The sequence below is a fragment of the Symphalangus syndactylus genome, chromosome 6 (genome assembly GCF_028878055.3).
Source record: "Symphalangus syndactylus isolate Jambi chromosome 6, NHGRI_mSymSyn1-v2.1_pri, whole genome shotgun sequence".
NCBI classification, from domain to species: Eukaryota; Metazoa; Chordata; class Mammalia; order Primates; family Hylobatidae; genus Symphalangus; species Symphalangus syndactylus.
This window is the reverse complement of record NC_072428.2, coordinates 130729556-130742479: the sequence shown is the minus strand read 5'-3', so window position 1 is coordinate 130742479 and position 12924 is coordinate 130729556. Positions and strand designations below refer to the sequence as shown.

The 12924-nt window shown below is 47.4% G+C and overlaps 1 protein-coding gene across 5 annotated transcripts; it reads right to left on the bottom strand.

Annotated features, from left to right (window-relative positions):
- Positions 1–1903: 1903 nt before the first annotated feature.
- On the bottom strand, positions 1904–12336 carry NDUFB2 (NADH:ubiquinone oxidoreductase subunit B2). Of its 5 annotated transcripts, none has more exons than XM_063641682.1 (4): positions 11757–12336; positions 5697–5841; positions 3530–3633; positions 1904–1987 (listed from the first exon to the last, which is right to left on the bottom strand). In XM_063641682.1, exons 1-3 carry the CDS (start codon positions 11795–11797, stop codon positions 3559–3561), a joined length of 261 nt encoding a protein of 86 aa, XP_063497752.1. In that variant the 5' UTR covers positions 11798–12336; the 3' UTR covers positions 1904–1987; positions 3530–3558. The 5 variants fall into 5 exon arrangements, with proteins under 5 accessions (XP_063497752.1, XP_055140232.1, XP_055140233.1 ...); XM_055284257.2 differs by having other exon boundaries at positions 12141–12328; XM_055284258.2 differs by having other exon boundaries at positions 3526–3633; positions 12141–12293.
- Between the last annotated feature and the right edge of the window lie 588 nt (positions 12337–12924).

The following is a 12924-nucleotide window of genomic DNA, read 5'->3' as shown; positions in this document are numbered from 1 at the left end:
ACCTTAAACGTTGCTTCATCAGCTCAGGCAGCTCACACACAGGTGAGTAAACACAAAACCGGAGAAGTGTCCCCAGCACCCCTTGCAAGAGGGACAGGACTGCTGAAGCTGTCAGCAGGAGAGGGTGCAACTGTTCCACTTGCTTCAGCTTTTCCTGCCATGGTGCCTGCTCTGTGACTTCCAAAGAGAACCAAAGTGGGACTGGAAACCCAGCTACTAGGAAAGCCTATTATATCATACCCCAGCTTAAAGCCTGCCAGAGGCTGCCCGCTGCATTCAACCCAGAATCTAAACCTGTGGCCCTGATCTGCTCACGAGATCTAGTCCTACCCTCTCCTCACCAGTGGTAGGTGCCCTCGACTTTCTGTTCCTTAAACACGGGAGTGACTGTGGTCCCATGCAAGACCTTGATTCCTGCTGTTTCTTACTCCCAGAACCCTCTTCACCCTCGCACAACTGGCTCCTCCTACTCGTTCCGCTTTCAGCTCAAATGCCTTCCCTGACCAGTCAAAAGTTCAATTTGCTTTCCTCGCCCATCTCTAGCACCTCACCCAGTGCCATTTCCTCCACAGCACCTAGTAAATCTCACTTGATTAGTGACTGTCTACCCTTTCTAATAAGTTCTCTGAGAACAGAACTTTATCTTCTTTAGTACCAGATTCTCAATGCCTGGGTGGTCAAAAACCTAAGTTGAAAAAAGGAGTCCACAAACGGTGGCTCACACCTGTAATCTCAGCACTTTGGAAAGCCAAGGCAGGAAGATCACTTGAGGCCTCGAGTTCAAGACCAGCTTGGGCAACATAGACTCTCTGTCAACACACACACACACACATTAGCCAAGTATGGTGGCACACACTTACAGTCCCAGCTACTGGAGAAGCTGAGGCAGATCACTTGGGCCCAGAAGTTTGAGGCTGCAGTGAGCTAGGATCGCACCACTCCACTCCAGCCTGGGTGACTGAGACAGACCCTATCTCTACAAAACAGATATAGATCTGTGGGTAGAGGAGAATTCTGTCCAGTCTCCGAGTTGGGAAGTGCTTTGCAACAAATTTTAGAAAAAGTAAAAACTGCTTCACCCATTCCTCTGGCCCTAAAAACTCCTAGTTAGAAGTTATGCCTTAAGAGTTGCCCAATGGCCCCTCAACACAACTGCCCAGTCCACAGGAGCTACTTCATAAATCGACTGCACTGACCTCTAACCTCTGTCTACTCAGGGCAAGAATCCACTGCAGTGGACAAAGGGCAAGAGTTTTCACAGGAACTGCCGACACACAGCTAAGACACCAAGCTGAGGAGGCGGAGGCACAGCACTGCAGCTAAGGGTGAGCTCTGGAGTCCTCACCTCTCTGCCTACCAGCCTGTGATGCTAAGCAAGTAACTTCATCTCTGTGAACCTTGCTGTCTTCATTGATAAATGGAGCTAATGCCTATCTATGTCAATGGGGTACCTAAGAGGATCAGCTGAAAGGGCACTAAACCACTAAGCACAGGAGTTGGAAAGAATAATAATCCATAAAGGGTAGTTGCCATTATCAGAAAGATCCAGGCCGGGCGAGGTGGCTCACACTTGTAATCCCAGCACTTTGGGAGGCCAAGGTGGGTGAATCACCTGAGGTCAGGAGTTTGACACAGCCTGACCAATATGGTGAAACCCCATCTATACTAAAAATACAAAAATTAGCCAGGCATGGTGGCGGGCGCCTGTAGTCTCAGCTACTTGGGAGGTTGAGACAGAAGAATTGCTTCAACCCAGGAGGTGGAGGCTGCAGTGAGCCGTGATCACACCACGGAACTCCAGCCTGGGTGACAGAGTGAGACTTGTCCCCCACCCCCATCCCACGACCCCTCCACCACCCCACCCCATCACCCCCCCTAAAAAAAAAAAAGATCCGTAACTCCATTCTCATTCTTGACCAAGCCACTTTAATTTGTAACTTTAATGTGCAATATGAAGTCGGTAATCCTTGAAATTCTCACCTGGCTCCTGCAGGAAAACAAAGGTAGAAAGCTTTAAGTACTTTTATATTCACTAATTCAAATCTATAATTCATTTATTAAATTATTCAAGTATTTATTGAGCACTGATCATGTGACAGCCTTGTAGACGAGAGAAGCAAAATCACCCTTCCTCTCTTGAGGGTTTACAGTCCAGTCATTACAACAAATTTGTTGGCCAGGTACAGTGGCTCACGCCTGTAATCCCAACACTTTGGGAAGCCGAGAGGTGGATCACTTGAGTCCAGGAATTTGAGATAAGCCCGGGCAACATGGCGAAACCTCATCTCTACAAAATATACAAAAATTAGCCAGGAGTAGTAGTCCCAGCTACCAAGAAGGCTGAGGCGGGAGAATCACTGGAGCTCAGGAGGTTGGGGTCACAGTGAGCCATGATCACACCACTGCACTCCAGTCTGGATGACAGAATGAGACCCTGTCTCAAATAAAACAAAATATAAAATAAAATAAAATATAAAATAAATAAAATATGAAATAAATATAATTAAAATAAAAGCAAGTTAAATAAGAACATCTTAATCCCTAGGGGTTTATGGGGAAAGGGAACCTTCTTAGTACCTCCCTTTTTAAAGAAGAAAAACTCTTGACTTCCTGACCTGGAAAATGAAAAAGCCATAACCCTTTACTGTTTAAAGAGTTAGTTTTCATATAGTTCTATATAGTAATATTCCCATATGCTGGATCAATTTAAATGTTGAGAGCAGGACACTGTAGTTTTGCAGCTACGTACTGTAAGCTCCATCTGTCCTGTTCACCACTGTAGGCCTGTGCTTGGCACAGAATTGGTCTTAATATATCTTTGATCAGTGGATGGATAAATGAAACCCTAAAATTGTAACCTAACTTAGGAAAAAAATTTTTTTTTATTATACAATGGGCCAGGTATAGTGGCACACGCCTGTAATCCCAGCACTATGGGAGATGGAGGCAGGAGAATCATTTGAGCCCAGGAGTTCAAGACCAGCCTGAGCAACATACTGACACCCTGTCTCTACAAAATAAAAAATGTAAATAAAATAAAACATACAATGAAAAGGAAGAAGAGACCAAAGCAAATGTGAAAACTTAAGGCAGAAATCAGATACATGGCCAGGCGCGGTGGCTCACACCTGTAATCCCAGCACTTTGGGAGTCTGAGGTGGGCAGATCACTTGAGGTCAGGAGTTCGAGACCAGCCTGGCCAACGTGGCAAAACTCTGCCTCTACTAAAAATACAAAAATTAGCCAGGCGTGGTGGCATGTGCCTGTAATCCCAGCTACTCAGGAGGCTGAGGCAGGAGAATCACTTGAACCTGGAAGGCAGAGGTTGCAGTAAGCCCAGATCATGCCACTGCACTCCAGCCTGGGCGACAGAGCAAGACTCTGTCTCAAAAAAGAAAAAAAGCAGATACAGGACATGGTTAACTCAGCTTCATGCTGTTAGAATATGCAGTTTTTTCAAGTCCATCATAGGCACAAAGTAAAAACTAATGTTTATGAAAAAAGGTAAAGAAATTTGGAGCACACCCACTTGTACAGAGTGAGGCTGAGTCTACACCTTCAGTCTTCATCATCAGGAGGGATACCTAATTCTTCATCTGTCCACTGGGAAGGATCAGGATAAGGAAAGTGACCCTGGTGACAACCATTTAAAAGAAAGAAAAGTCAAGAATTTACATTCCGGCCGGGCGCGGTGGCTCACGCTTGTAATCCCAGCACTTTGGGAGGCCAAGGCGGGCGGATCACAAGGTCAGGAGATGGAGACCACGGTGAAACCCCGTCTCTACTAAAAATACAAAAAATTAGCCGGGCGTGGTGGCGGGCGCCTGTAGTCCCAGCTACTCGCAGAGGCTGACGCAGGAGAATGGCGTGAACCCGGGAGGCGGAGCTTGCAGTGAGCCGAGATTGCGCCACTGCACTCCAGCCTAGGCGACAGAGCGAGACTCCGTCTCAAAAAAAAAAAAGAATTTACATTCCATGCAACTAATTAAACTGTTAAATAAATCTTGGAAAGAAAAAAAAAATAATATGGCTCAGCCCCTGACCACAGGAACAAATTCTACTTTAATTATTCGATGGCCCACCTGTTCTTTAGTTTGTTCATTATATGGGCCCTGGTCTGAATTTTAAAAGCCTCCCCATTTGGAGGTACCAGCCTAAGCCAATGGTACGTGTTTGTGATAGAGGGAGGGTAGGGGGAAGTGGAGGCAATAGGTTTCAGGTGGACTTCCTCATCTTCAATCCTGATCTAAGGGCTTATCTGGCTCATCATCATCATCTCAGGCCTAACAGCTACACATACTATACATACTCTGGACAGCTGACCTACAGTGAGGCAGAGGCACCTCAAATAGTAAATGTGAGGACAGTTCACAGACACCCAGGCAGCTCCTTACTGAAGGACAACGGCACAGAGAAGTTCTAAGAGAAATGGGATATGAAGCAACCTGATGCTTCTAAAACTTACATACTGCGTAAGATTTTTTTCCTATCCTAGAAACAAACCCAAATTTACTACAATTCAAAGTATTCTGGATAAACAAGCACAGATTTCAGTGTCTTAAAGGTGTAATTTCCCAAAGAACAGTCTGCAAATGTGGTAAAACCTCAGTTGAGGCTAATGATACATTAGAAAATCACAAAAAACTGGCTGGGTGCAGTGGCTCACGCCTGTAATCCCAGCACTTTGGGAGGCTGAGGCGGGTGGATCACGAGGTCAGGAAATCGAGACCATCCTGGCTAACACGGTGAAACCGCGTCTCTACTAAAAATATAAAAAAATTAGCCGGGAGTGGTGGCGGTTGCCTGTAGTCCCAGCTACTTGGGAGGCTGAGGCAAGAGAATGGCATGAACCCAGGAGGCGCAGCTTGCAGTGAGCCAAGATCGTGCCACTGCACTCCAGCCTGAGTGACAGAGTGAGACTCCATCTCAAAAATAAATAAATAAAATAAAATAGAAAATCACTAAAACTAACTTCCCTTCTCAAGACAAATTAACTCACATCCATCCCACCCAAACCTGGCTGCCCTGGGCCTCTGGACAGACTAGAAGACATTCGTCATTTAAAGGAATTTAAGTGTGAAACCTAACCTACCAATGAACCACTAGTTCAGAAGGTAAAAGAATTCATTTCTGGCCAGGCGTGGTGGCTCACGCCTGTGATCCCAGCACTTTGGGAGGCTGAGACAGGTGGGTCACTTGAGGTCAGGAGTTTGAGAGCAGCCTGACCAACACGGTGACACCCCATCTCTACTAACAACAACAAAAATGAGCCAGCATGGGGCTGCATACCTATAGTCCCAGCTACTCAAGGGACTGAGGCACCAGAGTCACTTGAACCCGGAAGGCAGAGGTTGCAGTGAGCCGAGACTATACCACTGCACTCCAACCTGGTGACAAAGCGAAACTGTGTCTCAAAAAAAAAAAAAAAAAATTAGCTTCTAGTCTCCCTAAGATGGCAACCTAACAGAAATCATAAGAAACGGACCACCTAAATATATATCCTTGTGTAAAAAAAAAGGTGAGAAGGTAACATGTTTCATTAAATAACAGGATTCTTGTATATACATATGGACAAAGTGGTGGCAAAGGGCAATGTCCAAACAGAAAAATGGTCTACAACAGAAAAATAAACAAGCTATTAATACATCCTCCCTCCCCCACCCAAAAAACGACAAGCGCTCTTCTCCTGCACTTACCAGCACCTCTTCGGAGTCATGCCAAAAGCGCCAGAGAATCCAGAACCACATGAATCCACTGAAGAACTCGCTCTGGAACACCTGGGATCTGGTCAGCTGGGGGAACTGTCTATACCGGGGCTCAATGTGCACACCACCACCGGCACTGCACGACAAAACAACATGGCAGACAGCGTGCTACATTCTCAAAGCGTTAAGTCATCCAAAACTCCTCTGAGTTACATCCTAGAACCAAAGCTAATGTTTCTCATCTCCACTGAAATACAGACAGAAGTTCACAATCCTTGAAATACTCACTTTTTACTAAGCTTGCTTCATGTGTAGCAGCAAAAACTGACCAAAACTGACAAGAGGCTAATTTTGATTTTCAATTAGTGAAGATTCATTACTTTGCACCAGAAATTTGAATGTGTTGATTATGGAGTGCTAGCCCCAAAGGTTTCAGTTAAGGGACTGTGAACTTGTTAGTAGGTCACTAACTTACTCAGAAAAATAAATTAATTTTGTTTTGTTTAGCTATGTATTTGAGATGCAAATTATGTCCTCTGCCTATTACAATCTTTATTAAAAGACAACCATATGGGAGAGAGGACTCGCAAATCCTATTAAATATGCTAATGGCTCTGAACAAAGAACTTTAAACAGTAAGTTTGAATACGTGTTTTTCTTCTTTTCATTCAGACACTTGACAAGTTGTGGCACAGAGTCCATAAGAGTTATAGTCAATTTATTCAGTTGGAGTATAAATATTATACGTTGCATCTAATTTAAATTATTTGCACCTACTGGGGCTATTCCTAAAACCTATTCAGCAGTCATACATATGCTAATACACAGAAGTGGATAAAAAATTTTTAAGAGAATTCCTATATAAAATATGTTTACCAATTTCATCTAGATAAAAATCAGCTTTTAAACCATATTCTCTTTTATGTAGCACAGAAATTCGTACCTGTAGGAAAAGTGCATTAAAATTTCTTGTCTTCATAATGCACAGATTCGTGAACAGTAATATGGCAGTGGTTCTTGATACATGTTAGCTAGGGCTGTTTGTTTTGTTTGTTTGTTTGCGAGAGTCTCACTCTGTCACCCAGGCTGGAGTGCAGTGGAGCAATCTTGGCTCACTGCAACCTCTGCCTCCCCGGTTCAAGCGATCCTCCTGCCTCAGCCTCCCAAGTAGCTGGGACTACAGGTGTACGCCACCATGTCCAGCCAATTTTTGTATTTTTTTAGTAGAGACGGGGTTTCCCCATGTTGGCCAGACTGGTCTCTATCTCCTGACCTTAGGTGATCCACCCACCCAGCTGTTTTGTTTGTTTTTTTAAAGATAGGCTCTGTCGCCCAGGCTAGAGTGCAGTGGCGTGACCTTAGCTCAAGCGATCCTTCTGCTGACTGAGCACCTCCTGGGCTCAAGCAATCCTCCTGCCTCAGCCTCCCTCCCAAGTAGCTGGGATTACATACAAGTGTACACCCCCAGACCTAGCTAATTTTTATATTTTTTTTGTAGAGACAGGGTTTCCCTATGTTGCCAGGCTGGCAGACTGTTTTTATCCTCCCCCGCTCTAAAAGATGACTGGCAGTTATTGAGTGTTTACCATGTGCCAGATACCACACTAAGCATTTTATAAGTTTTAACTCATTTAATTTTCATAATCTTATGATAAGACCTGTAATTACTAATGATTTACCAGTGAGGTGCTGTGTGATGGCAAAGCCTAAGCTGTTGCCTACAGACACACACCATTAACAATTTTCTCCTTTTATTAATCAAAGACATAACTTTTAACTAGAATTCCAACCAGCATGATAAAACCAACGTTATCACATTGAAATGATAAATTCCATTTTTCTTCTAAATAGTCATCCAAAATTTAACACTTTTATTTGGAAGGCTCTATTTAAGGTATTAATAACTAATTATGAATAAGGTGATTTTTATTTTTTGCAGATGTGTGTATATATGTACTTTTTTTTAAGTATCATATTTAAAAGGTCCTACCAAATATCGCCACTTTACAACTTGAATGACATAGCATACTGTTTCCGTAATGTCCTCATATACCAATTATATTATTCATTCAGGATCTACCTGCGCATATAGATATTACATTATGTAAATAAACCATGCAGGATCATTCAATATAGTATAACAAGAGCCTTTTTTTTTTTTTTTTGAGAGGGAGTCGTACTCTGTCACCCAGGGTGGAGTGCAGTGGCGCAATCTTGGCTCACTGCAACCTCTGCCTCCCAGTTCAAGCAATTCTCCTGCCTCAGCCTTCCGAGTAGCTGGGACTACAGGCATGTGCCATCACGCCCGGCTAATTTTTGTATTTTTAGTAGACACAGGGATTTGTTATGTTGGCCAGGCTGGTCTCGAACTCCTGATCTCAGGTGATCTGCCTGCCTTGGCCTCCCAAAGTGCTGGGATTATAGGCGTGAGCCACACTGTGCCCGGCCAAGAGCTGCCTTCTCTGATAGCTTTTTGATACAATCTAGGTATAAGTGCCCAGCAGTAAAACTGATTAAAACAAGATTTGAAGGCCGGAACGGTGGCTTACGCCTGTAATCCCAGCATTTTGGGTGGCTGAGGCAGGCGGATCACCTGAGGTCGGGAGTTCGAGACCAGCCTGACCAACATGGAAAAACCTCGTCTCTACTAAAAATACAAAATTAGCTGGGCGTGGTGGTACATGCGTGTAATCCCAGCTACTCGGGAGGCTGAAGCAGGAGAATCACTTGAACCCGGGAGGCGGAGGATGAGGTGAGCCGAGATCGTGCCATTGCACTCCAGCCTAGGCAACAAGAGTGAAACTCTGTATCAAAAAAAAAAAAAAAAAATTTGAGTAATGCCAATGCCAGCATTATAGTTCAAACCCATCTTAGCAGCTCCCCACGCTTCGTTATTGCTAGAATGACATGTTGTTTTAGTTATAATCTGAAGTAGGGACTGCAAGGTGAAAACCTTTTGGAACAAAGATTTGAAAGACTGCAATTATATCACAGGAACAATGACAACGATTGCCATGATTAAGGAATGCAAAGACTCAACACCTAATTCACGATGTTATGTTCCAAACCAGGTTGTGAACTGCATTGTGGCAAACTAGATACCCTGAACAACCCTCCAAATTAAACAACTATGCTGCTAGATGAGATTTTTAAGATTTTTACAAACATCACTGACCAGGCACAAAAGGAAGGAATCCACCAAGAGCAAAATTCAAGTAAAAACAAGGCCTGGAAGCTAAGCAATCACTGCAGCTGCCTTCACCGGGAGCCCTTGAACCTCCACCAGGATAGCTACATGAGGTGTAGGGAAAGAGGCACAGCCTGGGGCCCACCCAAGGTGGGAGGCCTAATGACGAGATCACTGAATAAAGCTGCAGCCCCATATGGTAAAAGGGTGAACAAGAAATAAACCTTCCATGGACAAGGGAACAAGAATTTGTTATCAGAGCCGGGCGCAGTGGCTCACGCCTGTAATCCCAGCACTTTGGGAGGCCAAGGCGGGCGGATCACGAGGTCAGGAGATCGAGACCATCCTGGCTAACACGGTGAAACCCTGTCTCTACTAAAAATACAAAAAAAATCAGCCGGGCGAGGTGGCGGGCGCCTGTAGTCCCAGCTACGCGGGAGGCTGAGGCAGGAGAATGGCGTGAACCCCGGGGGGCGGAGCCTGCAGTGAGCCGAGATCGCGCCACTGCACTCCAGCCTGGGTGAAAGAGCGAGACTCCGTCTCAAAAAAAAAAAAAGAATTTGTTATCAGAAACCAGTCCTCAGGTAGATTTGCACCCAAATTCACACTACCTGCGTTGGACCTGTGTGGACCAAAAACCCCAAGCCAAGAATTTAATGTGGCCTGAATTGGGGTGGCGCCCTCAAGAGACTAAGAGAAGCACGATCTCAGAGAAGTTCCAGGGAAAACAAGCTCAAGATCGAAAAACATAAGGAAGTTAGACACTATCATCATGTCCTGTAAGAAGGAAAGAGAATGGGGAAGAAACAACATCCAAGGAAATCATGGCTGTTCCAACTTCGAATGTTTGTGAGTCAAGTTTAAAAACAAAAATGCACCAAAACTCTGTTAGTTACATTTTTATTTTTATTTTTTTGGGACGGGGTCTCACTCTCTCACCCAGGCTGGAGTGCAGTGGCACGATCTCGGCTCACTGCAACCTCTGCCTCCTGGGCTCAAGCAATTCTCCTGCCTCAGCCTCCCCAGTAGCTGGGATTACAGGCACACACCACCATGTCCAGCTAATTTTTATGTTTTTAGTAGAGATGGGGTTTCACCGTGTTGGCCAGGCTGGTCTCGAACTCCTGACCTCAGGTGATCCGCCCGCCTCAGCCTCCCGAAGTGCTGGGATGACAGGTGTGAGCCACCGCGCCTGGACAAAGTTACATTTTTAAAACATAAATCAGACCACATTACTTTCCTGCTTTAAAACTCCAATGGCTCCCTGTGATTCTTAGAATAAAATCCCGAGTCCTCCAAAGCCCTCTCTAATCCAGCCCCCACACTTGTCCCTGTGACCTGGTCTCTCCCACTCTTCCCCTCCGCTCCACTCCAGCCTGGCCTCCTGCCAACCCTGCGGGCTCTGGCCTCTCCACCTGATGCCTCCTCTGCCCTCTTACGTCCACCGGGCTCTTCCCTTGAGGTCTCTGCATGGCTGACTTCTCATCCCGCAGGTCCCGCTTCAAGTCACACTCCCAGGTATTCCCACGCCATCCCCAAATATAATATCCCTTCTACTCCCACGGCACTCACTCTCAATACTAATCCCCAGCTGTATTCTCTTCATAACCCTTAATAGTACTCAAAAAAGGTCTTTCTTTTCCACTTGTCTCTCTTCTCCAGAATGTATACTTCATTCTCTCTCTTGTATTCTGCTATATCCTCAGCACCTAGAAAGGAGCAGGCATATAGAAGATGCTCCATAAACACTTACGCACTTAATGATCACACACTCTGAAATAAGTGTGTGTTATGAACAAGCCAATACCTCAGGGAAGATCGGCATTCCCCCATCTCCTCATGCAGGATCAAGGGCTATCGCTCGTGGCTCTCCATCACTGTCTTTGCCCAAGTTACACAGGGCTTTGCCTTCTGCCCACCCCACACCTGCCCCAGCTCCAGATTCTTAATCCATGTGGGACTTCAGGCAAGTCACTCCTTTCATTTCCTCGGCCTCAGTTCCTTAATAACAACAACAGTTGTTGTTATTGAAGAATACTTGTACGGTCCTTAGCAGGCACCAGCAATTGTTTTAAACACTTTAGTGAGGCCAGGCGCAGTGGCTCACGCCTGTATTCCCAACACTTTGGGAGGCCGAGACTGGAGGATCACTTGAGCCCAGGAGTTAGAGGCTGCAGTGAGCTAGGATCGCGCCACTGCACTCCAGCCTGCGCGACAGAGTTAGGACCCCATCTCCTAAAACACACACACACAAACACACACAAAAACACGCTTTAGATAACAGTAACTCATTTAGTTCCTTGCAAATGGACGCTAAATGGGTGAGGAAACTGAGGCATTAAGAGAATAAGAAACTTTTCCACGGTCCCACAGCTGGAGTGTGGCAGAGGTGGGATTTGAACCCAGCCACTGTGGGGCCAGAATCCCGCTTAGAATCACGACCCCACACTGCCTCTTGGTAAAGTGTAGCTGATGATCTAAGGGACCTGGAATCATCCATTACTCCTTTCCAGTCCTGCTCTGACGGAATCTCTGCACACCACTAACTCGGCTTCGGCTGCTGCTCCCTACCTCGCTCCCCCAGCCCTCCGCCCTCCGGTCCGCATCTCGGGCCACCTCGCAGGCGGCTCTGCCTGTCACTCTCCTAAACGCCGCGGCTGCCCCAGTGTTGGCTTCCGGCTTTCTTCTCCTCTCACCCGACCGCGGTCTCTCTGGGAGATCGCCTCCACTCCCTGCAGCCAGAGTGATTTTTCAGCATTAAAAAGCGGCCACGTGACGTCTGATTAAAGGCTGCCGAACCGACTCTACCCTAAATTCCGCAGCCAGGCACCGGCACCCTGAACCGCGCCCTCCCTAGGCCTCACCACCGCCGCCGCCCCCCGCCTCGCTCCAGTAGCGTCCACATCCGACGGGCAGGCTGCTTCCTCCGCCTGGACCGCCCGCGCCGGCGTCTTCTCGCTCAGCCGGCTCGGCATTCACGCGTGCGTCTCCCGAGGGCAGGCGGCCTCTACGACCATGATGGCCCCGCACATGGTGTCCCATCTGCCCAACGAAGTCTCTCCCTCTCTCCCTCCGCCCAGCGGGGTCCCTCTCCCCGAGTCGCGGCGTCAGGGGACGGGTGGACTACAGATCCCAGCCTGCCTCGGGAAGCGGCCTCTTCAGGCGCCCCAGTCAAGGTGAGAGCGTCCCGGGGACCCGCGCTGTCCGCTACAGGCCGGCGAGGCCCCCATCCCCAGCCCGACACTCACTGACGGACTCCACCATTTCCAGCAGTCTGTGCGCGGCCGCTTCTGAAAAGGCGGCCTCCAACGCGAGCCAAAGACGCCACTCGAGTCAGAGCCGACATGCTCGCCCGCGTCCGCCCCGCCGTCCCCAGCCGCCTCGCCCCTGCCTACTTCGCTTTCCCGGCGCCCCGCCCCGCGCCTCCCGTGACGTCACGGAGTCGCTCATCTCCGGAAGTGAGGGAGCCGGCAGCCGCTCCTGACCCAAGTTAGCCATGGGTCCTTTCGCTGCAGGAAACCTCTCTCCCGAGAGCAAAGCCCACGCATAGCTTATGGTTGCTGAGCTGCCCCATGCCTTCTAAATCAGCTTGTTGGTTGCCCCTCTGATCCTGTAGGGCTCTCCACCTGTTTTCCTGCCCCTCCTAAAACTGAGTGGTATATAATTTTTTTTTTCTTTTTGAGACAAGGCCTTGCTCTGTCGCCCAGGCTGGAGCGCAGTGACATCATCTGGGCTCACTGCAACCTCTGCCTCCCAGGCTCAAGCGATTCTCCTGCCTCAACTTCCCCAGTAGCTGGGATTACAGGCATTGCGCCAGGCTAAGTTCGTACGCAGCAATAAATAATGCCACAAATGGCTTGATTCGATCCACTGGCTTTAAGGCTGTGTTGGCATAGGCTCAGGGAGGAGACTGCTGTCTTTTTGTCCCCCTCCCGCCTCCACACTGTACCTGAATGTGCACTGGCACAAGGGGCTGCGTGACCAGCTGGTGCCCCCTCCCAGCCGTCTGGAGCCATCCCAACCCCTCTCTGC